General features: G+C 47.3%; 1 protein-coding gene across 1 annotated transcript in view; it reads left to right on the top strand.

Annotated features, from left to right (window-relative positions):
• The first annotated feature begins 12,213 nt into the window (after positions 1 to 12,213).
• LOC138608235 (contactin-associated protein-like 5) overlaps positions 12,214 to 13,048 on the top strand; it is a 26,201-nt gene continuing 25,366 nt past the window's right edge. The window contains exon 1 of the mRNA XM_069680763.1: positions 12,214 to 12,288. Within this exon, the coding sequence (XP_069536864.1) occupies positions 12,216 to 12,288 (73 nt within the window). The 5' untranslated portion in view covers positions 12,214 to 12,215. The remainder of the gene's footprint in view (positions 12,289 to 13,048) is intronic.

Below are 13,048 nucleotides of genomic sequence, written 5' to 3' on the forward strand. Positions count from 1 at the left end.
TCTGAGTTTTTCACACCCAGCCTGTAAAACTTTACAGCCTGTTTTATTTGTGATAGTATACCGCCCTCCTGGCGCATACTCTGATTTTCTAACTGAATTCTCAGAGTTTTTATCAGATTTAGTCCTGAGTTCAGATAAAATAATTATTGTAGGGGACTTCAATATTCATGTAGATGTTGATAATGATAGTCTTAGCATGGCATTTATGTCCCTTTTGGACTCTATTGGTTTCACTCAAAGTGTAAACCAGCCTACTCACCGCTTTAACCACACCCTCGACCTTGTTCTAGCTTATGGCCTTGAAACCGAAAACTTAATTGTCTTCCCACAAAATCCTCTTTTATCAGATCACTATTTAGTAACATTCGATGTCCTATTAACCGACTACTCTCCAGTTAACAAAAATGTACTCACAAGATGTTTGTCTGATAGGACTGTAGCTAAATTTAAGGAAACAATTCCAGCTGCTTTTAATTCTTTACCACATCTGTTTACTACAGAAAGCTCTTATGCTAATGTTAGTCCCTCTCAGCTTGATCAGTTTGTTGATAGTACTGCAGGTTTGCTGAGAAGTACTCTAGACTCGATTGCCCCCTTAAAAAAGAAGATTATTAAACGACAGAGGCTAGCTCCATGGTATGACTCAGAAACTCGTAACTTGAAGCAAATGTCGCGTAAATTTGAAAGAATGTGGCGATCCACCAAAACAGAAGAGTCTCGTTTACTCTGGCAAAATAGTCTTAATAAATACAGGAAGGCCCTACGGCATGCTCGAGGTGTCTACTACTCCCCCCTCATAGAAGAACATAAAAACAATCCCAGGTACCTTTTCAGCACTGTAGCCAGGCTGACAGAGAGTCACAGCTCCACTGAGCCAAGTATTCCTATAGGCCTCAGCAGTGATGATTTCATGAGCTTCTTTAATGACAAAATCCTAAAGATAAGAGACAAAATTTGTAACCTCCTGCCGTTAACTGGTGCAGATGTATCTTTGGAAACTGCTCAAAAACCTGATGTTTACCTTGACTGTTTTTCTCCAATTGACCTTCCTGAGCTAAATTCTCTGATATCTTCGTCTAAACCATCAACCTGTCTTTTAGACCCGATTCCAACCAAGCTGCTTAAGGAAGTCTTTCCCTCAATTAGCACTTCTTTACTAGATATGATCAATATGTCTTTATCGACGGGCTATGTACCCCAGTCTTTTAAACTAGCTGTAATTAGGCCACTTCTTAAAAAGCCTACCCTAGATTCAGGCACCTTAGCTAACTATAGACCTATATCTAACCTTCCTTTTATCTCAAAGATCCTTGAGAAAGCAGTTGCTAATCAATTATGTGACTTTCTTCATAACAACAGTTTATTTGAGGACTTTCAGTCAGGATTTAGAGTCCACCATAGCACTGAGACAGCCCTTGTGCGAGTTTCAAATGATCTACTTACTGCTTCAGACAGAGGACTTCTCTCTGTACTCGTCCTGTTAGATCTTAGTGCCGCTTTCGACACGATAGACCATCACATCCTGTTACAGAGATTAGAACATTTAATTGGCATTACAGGATCTGCACTAAGTTGGTTTAAATCTTATCTATCAGATCGATCTCAGTTTGTTAATGTTCATGATGTGTCCTCTATGCAAACCAAAGTTAGTCATGGAGTTCCACAAGGTTCTGTGCTCGGACCGATTCTTTTTACCTTATATATGCTTCCTCTGGGTAATATCATGAGGAAACACTCCATTAATGTTCATTGTTATGCAGATGATACTCAATTATACTTATCTATGAAGCCAGATGAAACCAATCAGCTATCTAAACTAGAAGCATGCCTTAAGGACATAAAGATCTGGATGACTAGAAACTTTCTGCTACTTAATTCAGACAAAACTGAAGTTATTGTGCTCGGCCCAAAACACCTTAGAGACTCTTTCTCTAATGATATAGCTGCCCTAGATGGCATCAGCCTGGCATCCAGCACTACTGTTAGGAATCTGGGAGTTCTATTTGATCAGGATATGTCCTTCATCTCCCACATAAAACAAATATCAAGGACAGCCTTCTTTCATCTTCGCAACAAACATCAGACACATCCTGTCTCAACACGATGCAGAAAAACTAGTCCATGCATTCGTTACTACCAGGTTGGATTATTGTAACTCGTTACTATCAGGCTGCCCTAATAAGTCACTAAAAACTCTGCAGCTGGTACAAAATGCTGCAGCACGTGTGCTGACAAGAACTAGGAAGAGAGAGCACATCTCTCCTGTATTAGCCTCTCTGCACTGGCTTCCTGTAAAATCTAGAATAGAATTTAAAATCCTTCTTCTTACTTACAAAGCTCTTAATGGTCAGGCACCATCATATCTTAAAGAGCTCATAGTGCCATATTACCCCTCTAGAACATTGTGCTCCCAGGATGCAGGCCTGCTTGTGGTACCTAAAGTCTCTAAGAGTAGTGTTGGAGGTAGAGCCTTCAATTACCAGGCCCCCCTCCTCTGGAACAATCTACCAGTCAGGGTCCGGGAGGCAGACACTCTCTCTTCTTTTAAGAGTAGACTTAAAACTTTCCTCTTTGATAAAGCTTATAGTTAGGGCTGGCTCAGGCTTGGACTAGCCCATAGTTATGCTGCTATAGGTTTAGACTGCCGGGGGGATCTGACACACCAAGCTTCTCTCTCTCTCTCTCTCTCTCTCTCTCTCTCTCTCTCTCTCTCTGACTCTCTGACTCTCTCTCTCTCTCTCTCCCTCTCTCCCTCTCTCCCTCTCTCTCTCTCTCTCTCTCTCTCTCTCTCCCTTTCTCTCTCTCTCTCTCTCTCTCTGTCATATTAATGCAGCTCATTAACTCTGTATCTTCTGGTCCCATTAACATTACTAACCACATATCTTCCCGGGAGTTCTCGTGCTCCCTTGTCTTGAAGGTTCCTGAGGATCGTTGCTGCAGACCACCTGCTGCTGTGGACCTGCTCGACTGCAACAACTACTAACATCAGCCTTCCCCATAGTATCATTATTGTTGCTGCTAATGCTAATAGTAGACCTGTTGACTTCAACTGTTACAATTACGATTACCTCAGCCTTTATCATTACTCTGCTTCTCTCGCTAATTTATTTATTTATTTATTTAGCCAATCTTCACCCTAGTCTACCACTATTATTGGCTTTGCAACCATAAGTATGTGTCTGTTGTTGTTCATGTAACAAGGACATATGTTGTTGTGGTAACAAGAACATATGTTGTTGTTGCTCTCTTTGCCTGTCTCTATCCTGCATCTCCTTCTATCCCATTTTCGGCCCATCCAGTCGAGGCAGATGGCTGTTCAACATGAGTCTGGTTCTGCTCGAGGTTTCTGCCTGTTAAAAGGAAGTTTTTCCTTGCCAATGTGCCGAATTGCTAAGTGCTACTCATGGTGGATTGATGTTGGGCCTCTCTTTGAATAACTTAACAAAGAGTCGGTCTAGACCTGCTCTTTCTGTAAAGTGTCTCGAGATAACCCTGGTTATGATTTGGCGCTATACAAATAAAATTTGATTGATTGATTTGATTGATAGTATGCAGTATGTAGTATGAAGTATGTAGTATGTAGTATGTAGTATGCAGTATGTAGTATGAAGTATGTAGTATGTAGTATGCAGTATGCAGTATGTAGTATGTAGTATGCAGAATGCAGTATGTAGTATGTAGTATGTAGTATGCAGTATGCAGTATGTAGTATGCAGTATGCAGTGTGTAGTATGCAGTGTGTAGTATCCGATTTCGAACACAGCACCAGTCTAACTTGTTGCTCCAGCCTGCAGACAGGCAGCACTGTGCTGCCGGCTGTTAGCTCTCATTAATATGAAGGTCCACAGTGCTCACAGGCTGATTCATGGAAACAATAGAGTGTTAAACAGCCTGCAGCATAGCCGTTAGCTTAAACCAACTGGTGCTTCAGGTGCAGCGAGTCCTCCAGTCTGCTGAGATGAAAGAGAACAAAGAGGCCGACGGGGAAGTTCCTCTGATTAATGAGAGTTAAACTGCAGTAATCAGTGAAATCTGAACCTTAATAAAACATGAGGATTCATCACAGCAGAAGAAAGTCACATTAACATGATCATGAAAGCTTCTGTAGATCATCCTCTAACAAGCTTTTATTCTCCACAGAGAGATGTGATCTCACCCAGGCTGCCTCTAAGATGGCCTCTGAGGTGGCCCCTGAGATGGCCCCTGAGGTGGCCCCTGAGGTGGCCTCTGAGGTGGCCTCTGAGGTGGCCCTTACCAGTGGCCTCTGAGGTGGCCTCTGAGGTGGCCCCTGAGGTGGCCCCTGAGGTGGCCCCTGAGGTGGCCTCTAAGATGGCCTCTGAGGTGGCCCCTGCGGTGGCCCCTGAGATGGCCCCTGAGGTGGCCCCTGAGGTGGCCTCTGAGGTGGCCTCTAAGAATGCCTCTGAGGTGGCCCCTGAGGTGGCCTCTGAGGTGGCCCCTGAGGTGGCCCCTGAGGTGGCCTCTGAGGTGGCCCCTGAGGTGGCCCCTGAGGTGGCCTCTGAGGTGGCCCTTACCAGTGGCCTCTGAGGTGGCCCCTGAGGTGGCCCCTGAGGTGGCCTCTGATCGGACTCAGTGAATCTGAGAGCTTTAAAAACAGCAGCAGGTCTGAACAGTGGCAGTCGGCATGAAGCACTCAGGTCTAAATCGTGCTCAGAGCACTCTGAACAACACAAACATTTCTGTTTGTCAGACGCTGCCCTGCATTAAAAGGATGATCTGAGAAAGGGGCTAAAAGAGGCTGTCATGCTTCATCCATTACTGTAACACCAGTTGAATAATAAAAATACCAGGAATAAATACACCATCTGAATCATTCAGGGCAGTGCTTTTACAGAATAAATGTAGGATTGTGCTGCAGGCTCAGAGACGTTTCAACAGCATAAACAAAAACAGCACATGTCAGAAATATCCTGAAGATGAAGCTTTTAGAAAACTTCAGCAAACAGAAAGAAAAGGTCTTCTTTATAATGTTGTTGTGCAGGAAATAAAGAAACACATCCTGTCTCCTAGACAAGCTCCAGACAGCTTCTGTCCAAAAGTCCTCCATCATCCTTTTCTTTGGGCTCCTCATGGACAGTGTTTTTCTCTTTACGGCGGCCTTGCAGGGAGTCAGGGCTGAAGAGATGAGAGGACGGGTTACTGTCGTTCAGCTGCCATGAGCGAACATCGAGTCGTTTGCGATCACTCGCTCTCTGATCTTCTTCAGTCTGATACTCCAACTGATATAAAGACAACATGGAGACGATGAAATTCCAGAACTCGAGGCTTCAAAACGGTATTCAGCAAACCAAATGGTGACGTCACAGTGGCTGCGTCGGTTATTCATACAGTCTGTGGTCATAGGTCAGAGGTCAGAGGTCAGAGTGTGTTTTATGCTGAGGGATATTTGTTATATTTCAGCTTCATAAATAAACTTGAGTCTGGATCAGTGTTACATGAAGGCAGCACTGTTTCTGTGGAGGTTACAGCTCGTCCCTGAGATGATGCTTCATTAACCAGCACCTCTTCATCCTGACTGAATCCTCCTCCTCCTCCTCCTCCTCTTCCTCCTCCTCCTCCTCCTCCTCCTCCTCCTCTTTAGGGAGGCCATCGGTAGCCAACCTGCAACCACAAAACCATCAGCAGACGGACGACAGAAACAAATGTGTCCTCCAGCGAGGCCTCTGAGTCTCTGATGGAGCTGAGTCCTGTTAGCATTCACTCGGTGTTTGAAAAGTCAGCTGGTCATTCATTCTGAGCCAAACGATTCTTTTATGTATGAAGGGTGATGGACTCTTTAAGCCCGACCATCTGACCCGCCGGACTTCAAACAGCCGCTCTGCACGCGCTCAGTGATGGACTGAAGCCTTTGAAGTCACATCTCCGTGGAGGAAGTTTGATCCCCAGCTGCTCAGGACCACGAGGACGAGCCTCTGAAATATAAATCTGCTCAACAGGAGAAAGAAGCACGGACAGCAAAGACTCCCACTGTTCCAGGATAAACAACAAAGTGTAGAACACATGTACTCTCATCAGGAACATGGAGGACCGACAGGAAGTGGTACGGCTTGTATATACAGTGTATTTGTCCGACATGTTGGGGTATTGTGGTTTGTGTCTGTGAAGTAGTCATTAAAACAGACCAAGGGCTGTTCATCAGCTGCTCCTTCAGTCAGAGGTCTAACCACACGGCTGAGCCGCACATTAAACGACGTCACATGTCAAATCTCCTGTGGAGGCCGGAGGCCAGCGGTCTGCTCCGTTTGGACATTCATACAGCTGCGTTTATCTGAGAACACTGTGTGTATATGCTAAGCTAAACTCAGCACAATCAGCACACTGATGGACTGCATGGTGCATTAAGGTGGTGAAAAGTGGGCGGAGCTGAGATCTCTGAGGTCATATCCTCTCTCTGTGTTCTGAAGTGATAACAGCCTCAGCCAATGTTCACGCCTCATTTACTGTGATCATCGCCTCGGCTTCCTGCCTCCCCTCTCGTCCTCCAGCCGTCACTCACACACACAACGTAATGATGTGTGGGCCAGGCTGTGATGGCTGAGTCTGCACCTGGTTAAAGTCTCAGTGTCTCATCAGTCACAGTGCTCAGGTAGTCTTTCTCCATCATCTGGTTGGTCCGGATTGTGTGAGCTCGGCTCGGCACTCATTGTTGGGGGTGTTCCTGTGGACTTGGAGAAAGCTGTTGCAGACCTCTGTGTGGACGGTTTGCATGTTTTCCCCACACGTTACCACCACGCAGTCAGACTGGCTCCAGTACAGATTCTAACGGTGTACTGATGTTTGAGGATTTCTTTATAGCACAGAAAGCTCCTCTTCCCTCCTCTCTGAGGTCACTGACAGACAGATTCAAGTTTCCTGTGGGTGTAATTTTCAGTCCTAAATATGTGTTGTCGTGTGTTCGATGTCAGTGAAGCCCAGTACAAACTGATCCTGGTTTCCCTGAGCCCTGGGTTGTGTGTGGAATATCATTGTTCTGGTGCTTGTGTTATAATCCAGATGTGCTTCTGTGACGCAGAACATGATGATTACAAGAGAATCAAAGTGATCAGAACACATTAAAATATGAAGCTGCTCTTCTGTTGATGCAAACATCAGATGTTCGGAGCATCACGCAGTTTAAATGCTTCAGTTCAGTTTGAGCCCTCACAGACGAATCTGTCGTTAGCTGCTGACTGCAAACATTCAACTAGCTGTTTATTAATATCTACAGCTGATGCTGATGTGTGAACTAACAAGTGCAGCTTATGTAGGTGGCCTCCATCCGTCAGGTAACCCTCATCTTAGAGGTGATGTCATCCTCCTGTCTGCAGGAGCAGCTCTCTTTACAACAGCTCTGTGAAATCACTGACCCACACTGCAGACTGACTAACAGGAGACACGGGTACCAGTGACAGTCTCCATGGTTACAGACAGGATGATGCCAGGTGAGGGATGCTGCTCATGTGAGGCTAGTTAAAGATGCTGCAGAGAATCAGCTGGAGGAAACGGAATCAGTAATCAAAAGTTTTAATTTGTAAGCTCAGAGCTGCTATCAGCCGCTGAACAGACGATACAGCACGAACCTCTGAGCTGCTCTTTCACCTTACTGATGTAAACATCTTTCTCACCTGAGTGTTTAAAGAGACACACGAACCTCCTCGTGTCACCAGGACGTCACAGACATCAAGTATTTCTCTGTTCAGACCTCTGATCCGTCCATCAGCCTCACACAGAGATCATCACTCTGTTCACCCTGCGCCGCTGCTTCAAGGGTCAGGAGGGGGACCTGTTCAGACCACATGAGCAACACGGTGTCACACACACACACACACACTATGTGGGGGTCAGAGGGTGTTTCATGACTGTTTTCAGACTGTTCTGTAAAAGATGAGCTAAAGTTTAAAGCACCTCCCAGCAGCTTCAGGAGGTGGCTACGTTGGTCCGCGCTGCAAAACGGATTTTTCAGCCCGTCCACATGAGCAGGATGCACGCTGCATGTCAGAGAAAACACCTCCTGAAAATGTGACAACACACGGTTCAGCAGAGGTCAGGACGAAAGGCCGCCCACCTGTAATAGATCACTCAGAGCTGACATTTAAGCTGCCTCTCCAGCACCAGCAGAAATAAAGAGATCGCACCAATCAGACGCTGACAGACGTGCATTATTCATGCACCACAGGAAACAGATGGAGTGCTGCTGTGTTGGATGACTTCACTAATGGGAGAAGTCAAGAGGAGGCAGTCAGAGCGAGTCACGTGACCGAGAGGAAGGTCACTGCGTTTTAATGAATGAAAACACTCCTCACCCACACAGACCACACTTCCTGCTTCCTGCTGGGAGAAGAGGGTCAAAGGTCGCTGTTAGATAAATATATAAAAAAGAAAAAGAGCCTCTTCTGCAGGTGACAGCACCTGTTGGAGGTGTGACAGGTCTCTAGTTAAACACTCCTCCTGACGTCCATCACAGGGGACCAAAGGACAGAGTCACACAGACTGATGACATGAGGTTTCTTCTAAAAGCTGTAGAGTGGATCGAGGTGTTCCTCAGGGTTCAGTTTGGGGTCCTACACTTTTTAACATGCTTCCATGCTTGGAGACGTCATCAGCATCACGGCGTACATTGACACCGTGATGACACACAGCTTCATGTTAGTCTCTTCTGTTGCTTCAGGTCAGATGGACGCTGCGTTCAGCAGCAGCTCAGACGCTCATGGAAGCTGAGGATCGTCCACAGCTCGACCAGGACACAGCTGTTCAACTCTGTACAAGACTCTGAGCAGCATTAAGCCCTGACAGTTCTCTTTGCTTCGTTGGTATGAATGCACACCTTTCTCACCTGCAGGACTGAATGCTGGAGTGCTTCACTTCTCCCTCAGATTAAACTGACTGTTGGGATTACTCTGGATCTTCACAGCAGATGAGCAGAGAGCAACAGAGGAACACAGGTCTGCATAAATATAAAGTCTCCTCAGTGTCCTCATACAGATTCATGGCTGTGCTTCCTGTTGACACAGTTCAGGTTGACAGTGAAGAGCAGCTGAGCTCTGCAGCACACCTCTTTACTACCGCACAGACACACAGGCTGAGAGTCTGCCTGTTAGGACGCTGCTCCATCAGAGGTCACAGGAGGAGGAGTTTAATGTGTTCTGCCTCTTCTTCTCTCGGCTGAGTTAACACTTGGGTTTTATTGTTCAGAGGAGCTCTATCAGGGTTTATATGGCAGCACAGGGGGGCAGTAAGAGGAGGTGATCAGGCTGTCAAACATCTCCTGAGAGAGGAACATGTGCAGCGTCATTATGAAGGAAATCTCCTGAGGAAGAGACTGATCCAAGGATGGAAAATAGGCTGAGGTGTTCTGAAACATGAGGTGGACAGGTAGATATCAGCACGGCTCAGTGCTGCCCCTGAATACGACCTGACTTCTCTTCAGAGGCCTCAGCTTCCTGACAGACACAGAGACACGATCAGTGTGACGCTGCTATGTCATGACCCTCACAGCTGTGAACACTCGAGCAGGACAGATGCTGTCTGTGTGTTAAACGCTGTGTGGTTTACCTGACAGGAAGTCTATGTGGACACTGGTCCATTATCTTCACACCTGCTTTAAAGTACCTGTCATGTGAGGATCACAGACACTCAGAGAGGGGACGAGCTCCCTGCGGGGTTCAGCTCCCTCTCTCTCCACATTAACATGTCACAGGTGGTGCATCAGATCAAAGACGCAGCCAAAACACACATTCATCCTGTAATGACCCACCGAGCGGCTGAAAGCCATTACTGGTCAGGTGACGTGCAGCAGGGGGGCAGTTTTCAGTGCTGTGACTGCATAATGACTTTTTAAGCTGCTCTGCAGAGACAACGGCTCTCATTGATCCAATCAGAGCCCTCCAGCAGCATCTGATGGGAGCCGCACAGATGGAGAACAGCACAGTGCTGCTCTCTTCCTAAAACAGATGCATCCTGCTCCGTCCCAGGACGGTGTTTCTGTGGGCTGTAGTGAAGCAGGGGAGCAGCTGGGGTTTACCTGTTCATGTGTTCCACCTGCCTGCAGGGTGTGACAGTCTGTCCTCTAACCAGCAGCACTTTGTTTTTGTTTGTGTTTCCAACACAGGGTGGAAACATCTGCAGCGCCATCAAGAACAGCATCCATGAACCAGACATCAGGAAGGTTCACCCCCTCCAAAACACAACAACAGCAGGAGGCTCCAGTGACGCAGTCCAGGTGAACCCTGGTGATGCAGCCAGGTGTCCCTCACACACACACACCTGTCCTGTATACTGACTAAATGTGTTCCTCTCACAGACAGACAGGATGTGTTTGTCTCTCCTCCTCAGTCCTCTCAGTATCGGCCTGTGAAGGCTGACACTCTGCCAGCGTCACACAGAATCAGCTGATCCATACATTGATCAGAGCTGAGGAGCTCAGCTGCAGGTGAACACAGTCTCACCTTCTGTTTCATGTTAGTGAGTGCTTCAGAGGTCACTGGTCTGGTTTTGGTCATGACGTTTAACCCGCTGTCACCTGCGTGTCCTCCGCAGTCTGGAGACTCGCCAACATTTAAAGTGCATCTTTTAAATTTAAAGGCCATGTGATCTCAGAAATGAACGGAGACGGTTTCAGTTTCACTTTGTTAAAGGTGCCCTGACATTATATTAATGACCATAATTTCACACTAGAGACTAACAGAGCGGGCTCCAGGGATCGCTCGCCTTAACAATCTGTGTCTCTGAGGACAGGATGGAGGTGCAGGCGGAGCTGCACCATCAGCCTGTGGTTTTAATGGAAACCAGCTCTGAGCTCCCAGCAGAGGATCCAGCTGAGCGTCTCATAATGCAGCCGGTGTTTGTGTGAGTTTACCGACTGTTACTCTCTGCTCACTCAGCTGCTCACGTCTCCTGCTGTCAGACTCCGGCCTCCTGGTCACTCTTTCAGAGACACACAGTCTGCAGACACTTCAGCAGGAGGTGAGGCATCCTGCTCCTGCTCTCCGCCGTGATGAACACTTCCACAGTTCTACATGGGCTTCTGCTCCAACTAAATGAAAAGAATCAGGTAATTCAGATGAAATAGTTTCACTGCAGAGAGAAGCAGGGAGAGAATTAAAGCTGTAGGAACGATGAAAGGTTATGAAACAGAAACAAGGAGGATGAAGAGGACGAGGAGGACGAAGAGGACGAGGAGGACGAGCAGACAAGGAGGATGAGGAGGATAAGCAGACGGGGAGGATGAGGGGGACGAAGAGGACGAAGAGGACAAGGGGGGCGAGCAGATGAGGATGACAAGGAGAAACATTGGGACGAGAAGGACAAGCAGACGAGGAGGATGAGGGGGGCAAAGAGGACGAGCAGGGCGAGCAGACGAAGAGGACGAAGACCCTCGTCCCTAACCCTAACCCGAACCCAAAGAGGACGAGGAGGATGAGGGGGACAAAGAGGACGAGGAGGATGAGGAGGATGAGGAGGATGAGGGGGACAAAGAGGACGAGGAGGACAAGGAGGATGAGGGGGACAAAGAGGACGAGGAGGATGAGGGGGACAAAGAGGAAGAGGAGGACGAGGAGGATGAGGGGGACAAAGAGGACGAGGAGGATGAGGGGAACAAAGAGGACGAGGAGGACGAGGAGGATGAGGGGGACAAAGAGGACGAGGAGGATGAGGAGGATGAGGGGGACAAAGAGGACGAGGAGGATGAGGGGGATGATGCTGAAATCAGCTACACACACACAGACACACACATCCAGTTCAGTGTGTTTTTTTAATGTTGCTTTATTCTTTTAGCAACAAAAACTCACCAAAAACAAACGTTTACATTTCAGCTACAGAGACAGACAGATTCTGTGTGTGCAGAACATGAGCGACACGTAGCACGCACACACGCACGCACACACACACACACACACACACACACAATATCAGCCGGTCTGAATTGTTGCTGCTGCTCTTCGTGGTAAATATTTCGGCATCACACACTTTCTCTCTCCTCAGCCAATAAAGAGAGGGAGGGAGGGATGCCAGTTTAATAGGTGGAGGAGGGGGAGAGAGGAGAGAGGTAGCTGTATCTACCATTGAGGGAGTGTTGGAGTGTGGACGAGGGAGCCTCTCTCTCCTTTACACCTCCTTCATCCCTCCGTGCAGGAGGAGCGTGAGCAGCAGCCTCTCTCTCCCTGGACACTGGTCTTCCTCTGCAGTCTGTCAGATGTAGAGTCTCCCTCTCTCTGAACATGGATCTATTCCTGCTTCTTTTCTGGCTTTTCACCGAGAGACTGGTCAGCGCTGCGTCCGTCACCTCACACTGTGAGTACCTATACACACACATCATTCACCTACAGCTCACCTCCACCTGCACACTCTGGCTCCTCTGTGTCTCTGCAGGAGGAGCTGCACCTCCTCTGGTGCTGCTGGTTTAAGTGAACTGACAGCAGACTGTTCAGAGGGACTACTTTGTCTCTGTGCTGTGCGTAACGACATGCTCACATGTGAGCTGAAGTAACTCCATGAGGTGCAGGTCAGGAAACTTGTCACTCACTGACCTGTGATGCAGCACGGAGCTGTTTGTTCACATGTTAAAGTTTAATTTGTAGCACAGTTTGGATCGTGAGCGCTCACAGCTCCTCTGTTTTCTACCAGGTAAACACAGACAGGTGAAGTTTCAGCAACCACTAGAGGGCGTGTTTGTGCCTGTGGGAGTGAAGCCTGGTGCTCTCAGATAAAAGGTCCTGGCAGATACGTGTTTCTGATGTGCCTTTATCTACAGTTAACTTCACACTCTTAAAGTGTGTTAAAGTCCAGAGCAGCTGAGCTCTGAGACAAATGAGTCATGGTTATAAGTCATGGTTTCCCATCAGACTAAAAGCTCAAACTAGAGCAAACATATAAAAATAACAAAATAAGGGTTAATGAATAACCTACTTTTGCTCTGACCTTTACCTTGTTGAATAGTGATCAGCAGCAGGTCCATGCTGTTCTGATTGTAGTGTTTGATTCATGCAGTCCAGACGTCAGTTTTTCTGCGGTTTAAACTCACTGTCCCTCGGTCTTCTTCTTCTCTCTCTCT

The sequence above is a fragment of the Semicossyphus pulcher genome, unplaced genomic scaffold, assembly GCF_022749685.1.
Source record: "Semicossyphus pulcher isolate SPU_LCO1_2020_fin unplaced genomic scaffold, fSemPul1.0.p SCAF_41, whole genome shotgun sequence".
Lineage (NCBI taxonomy): Eukaryota > Metazoa > Chordata > Actinopteri > Labriformes > Labridae > Semicossyphus > Semicossyphus pulcher.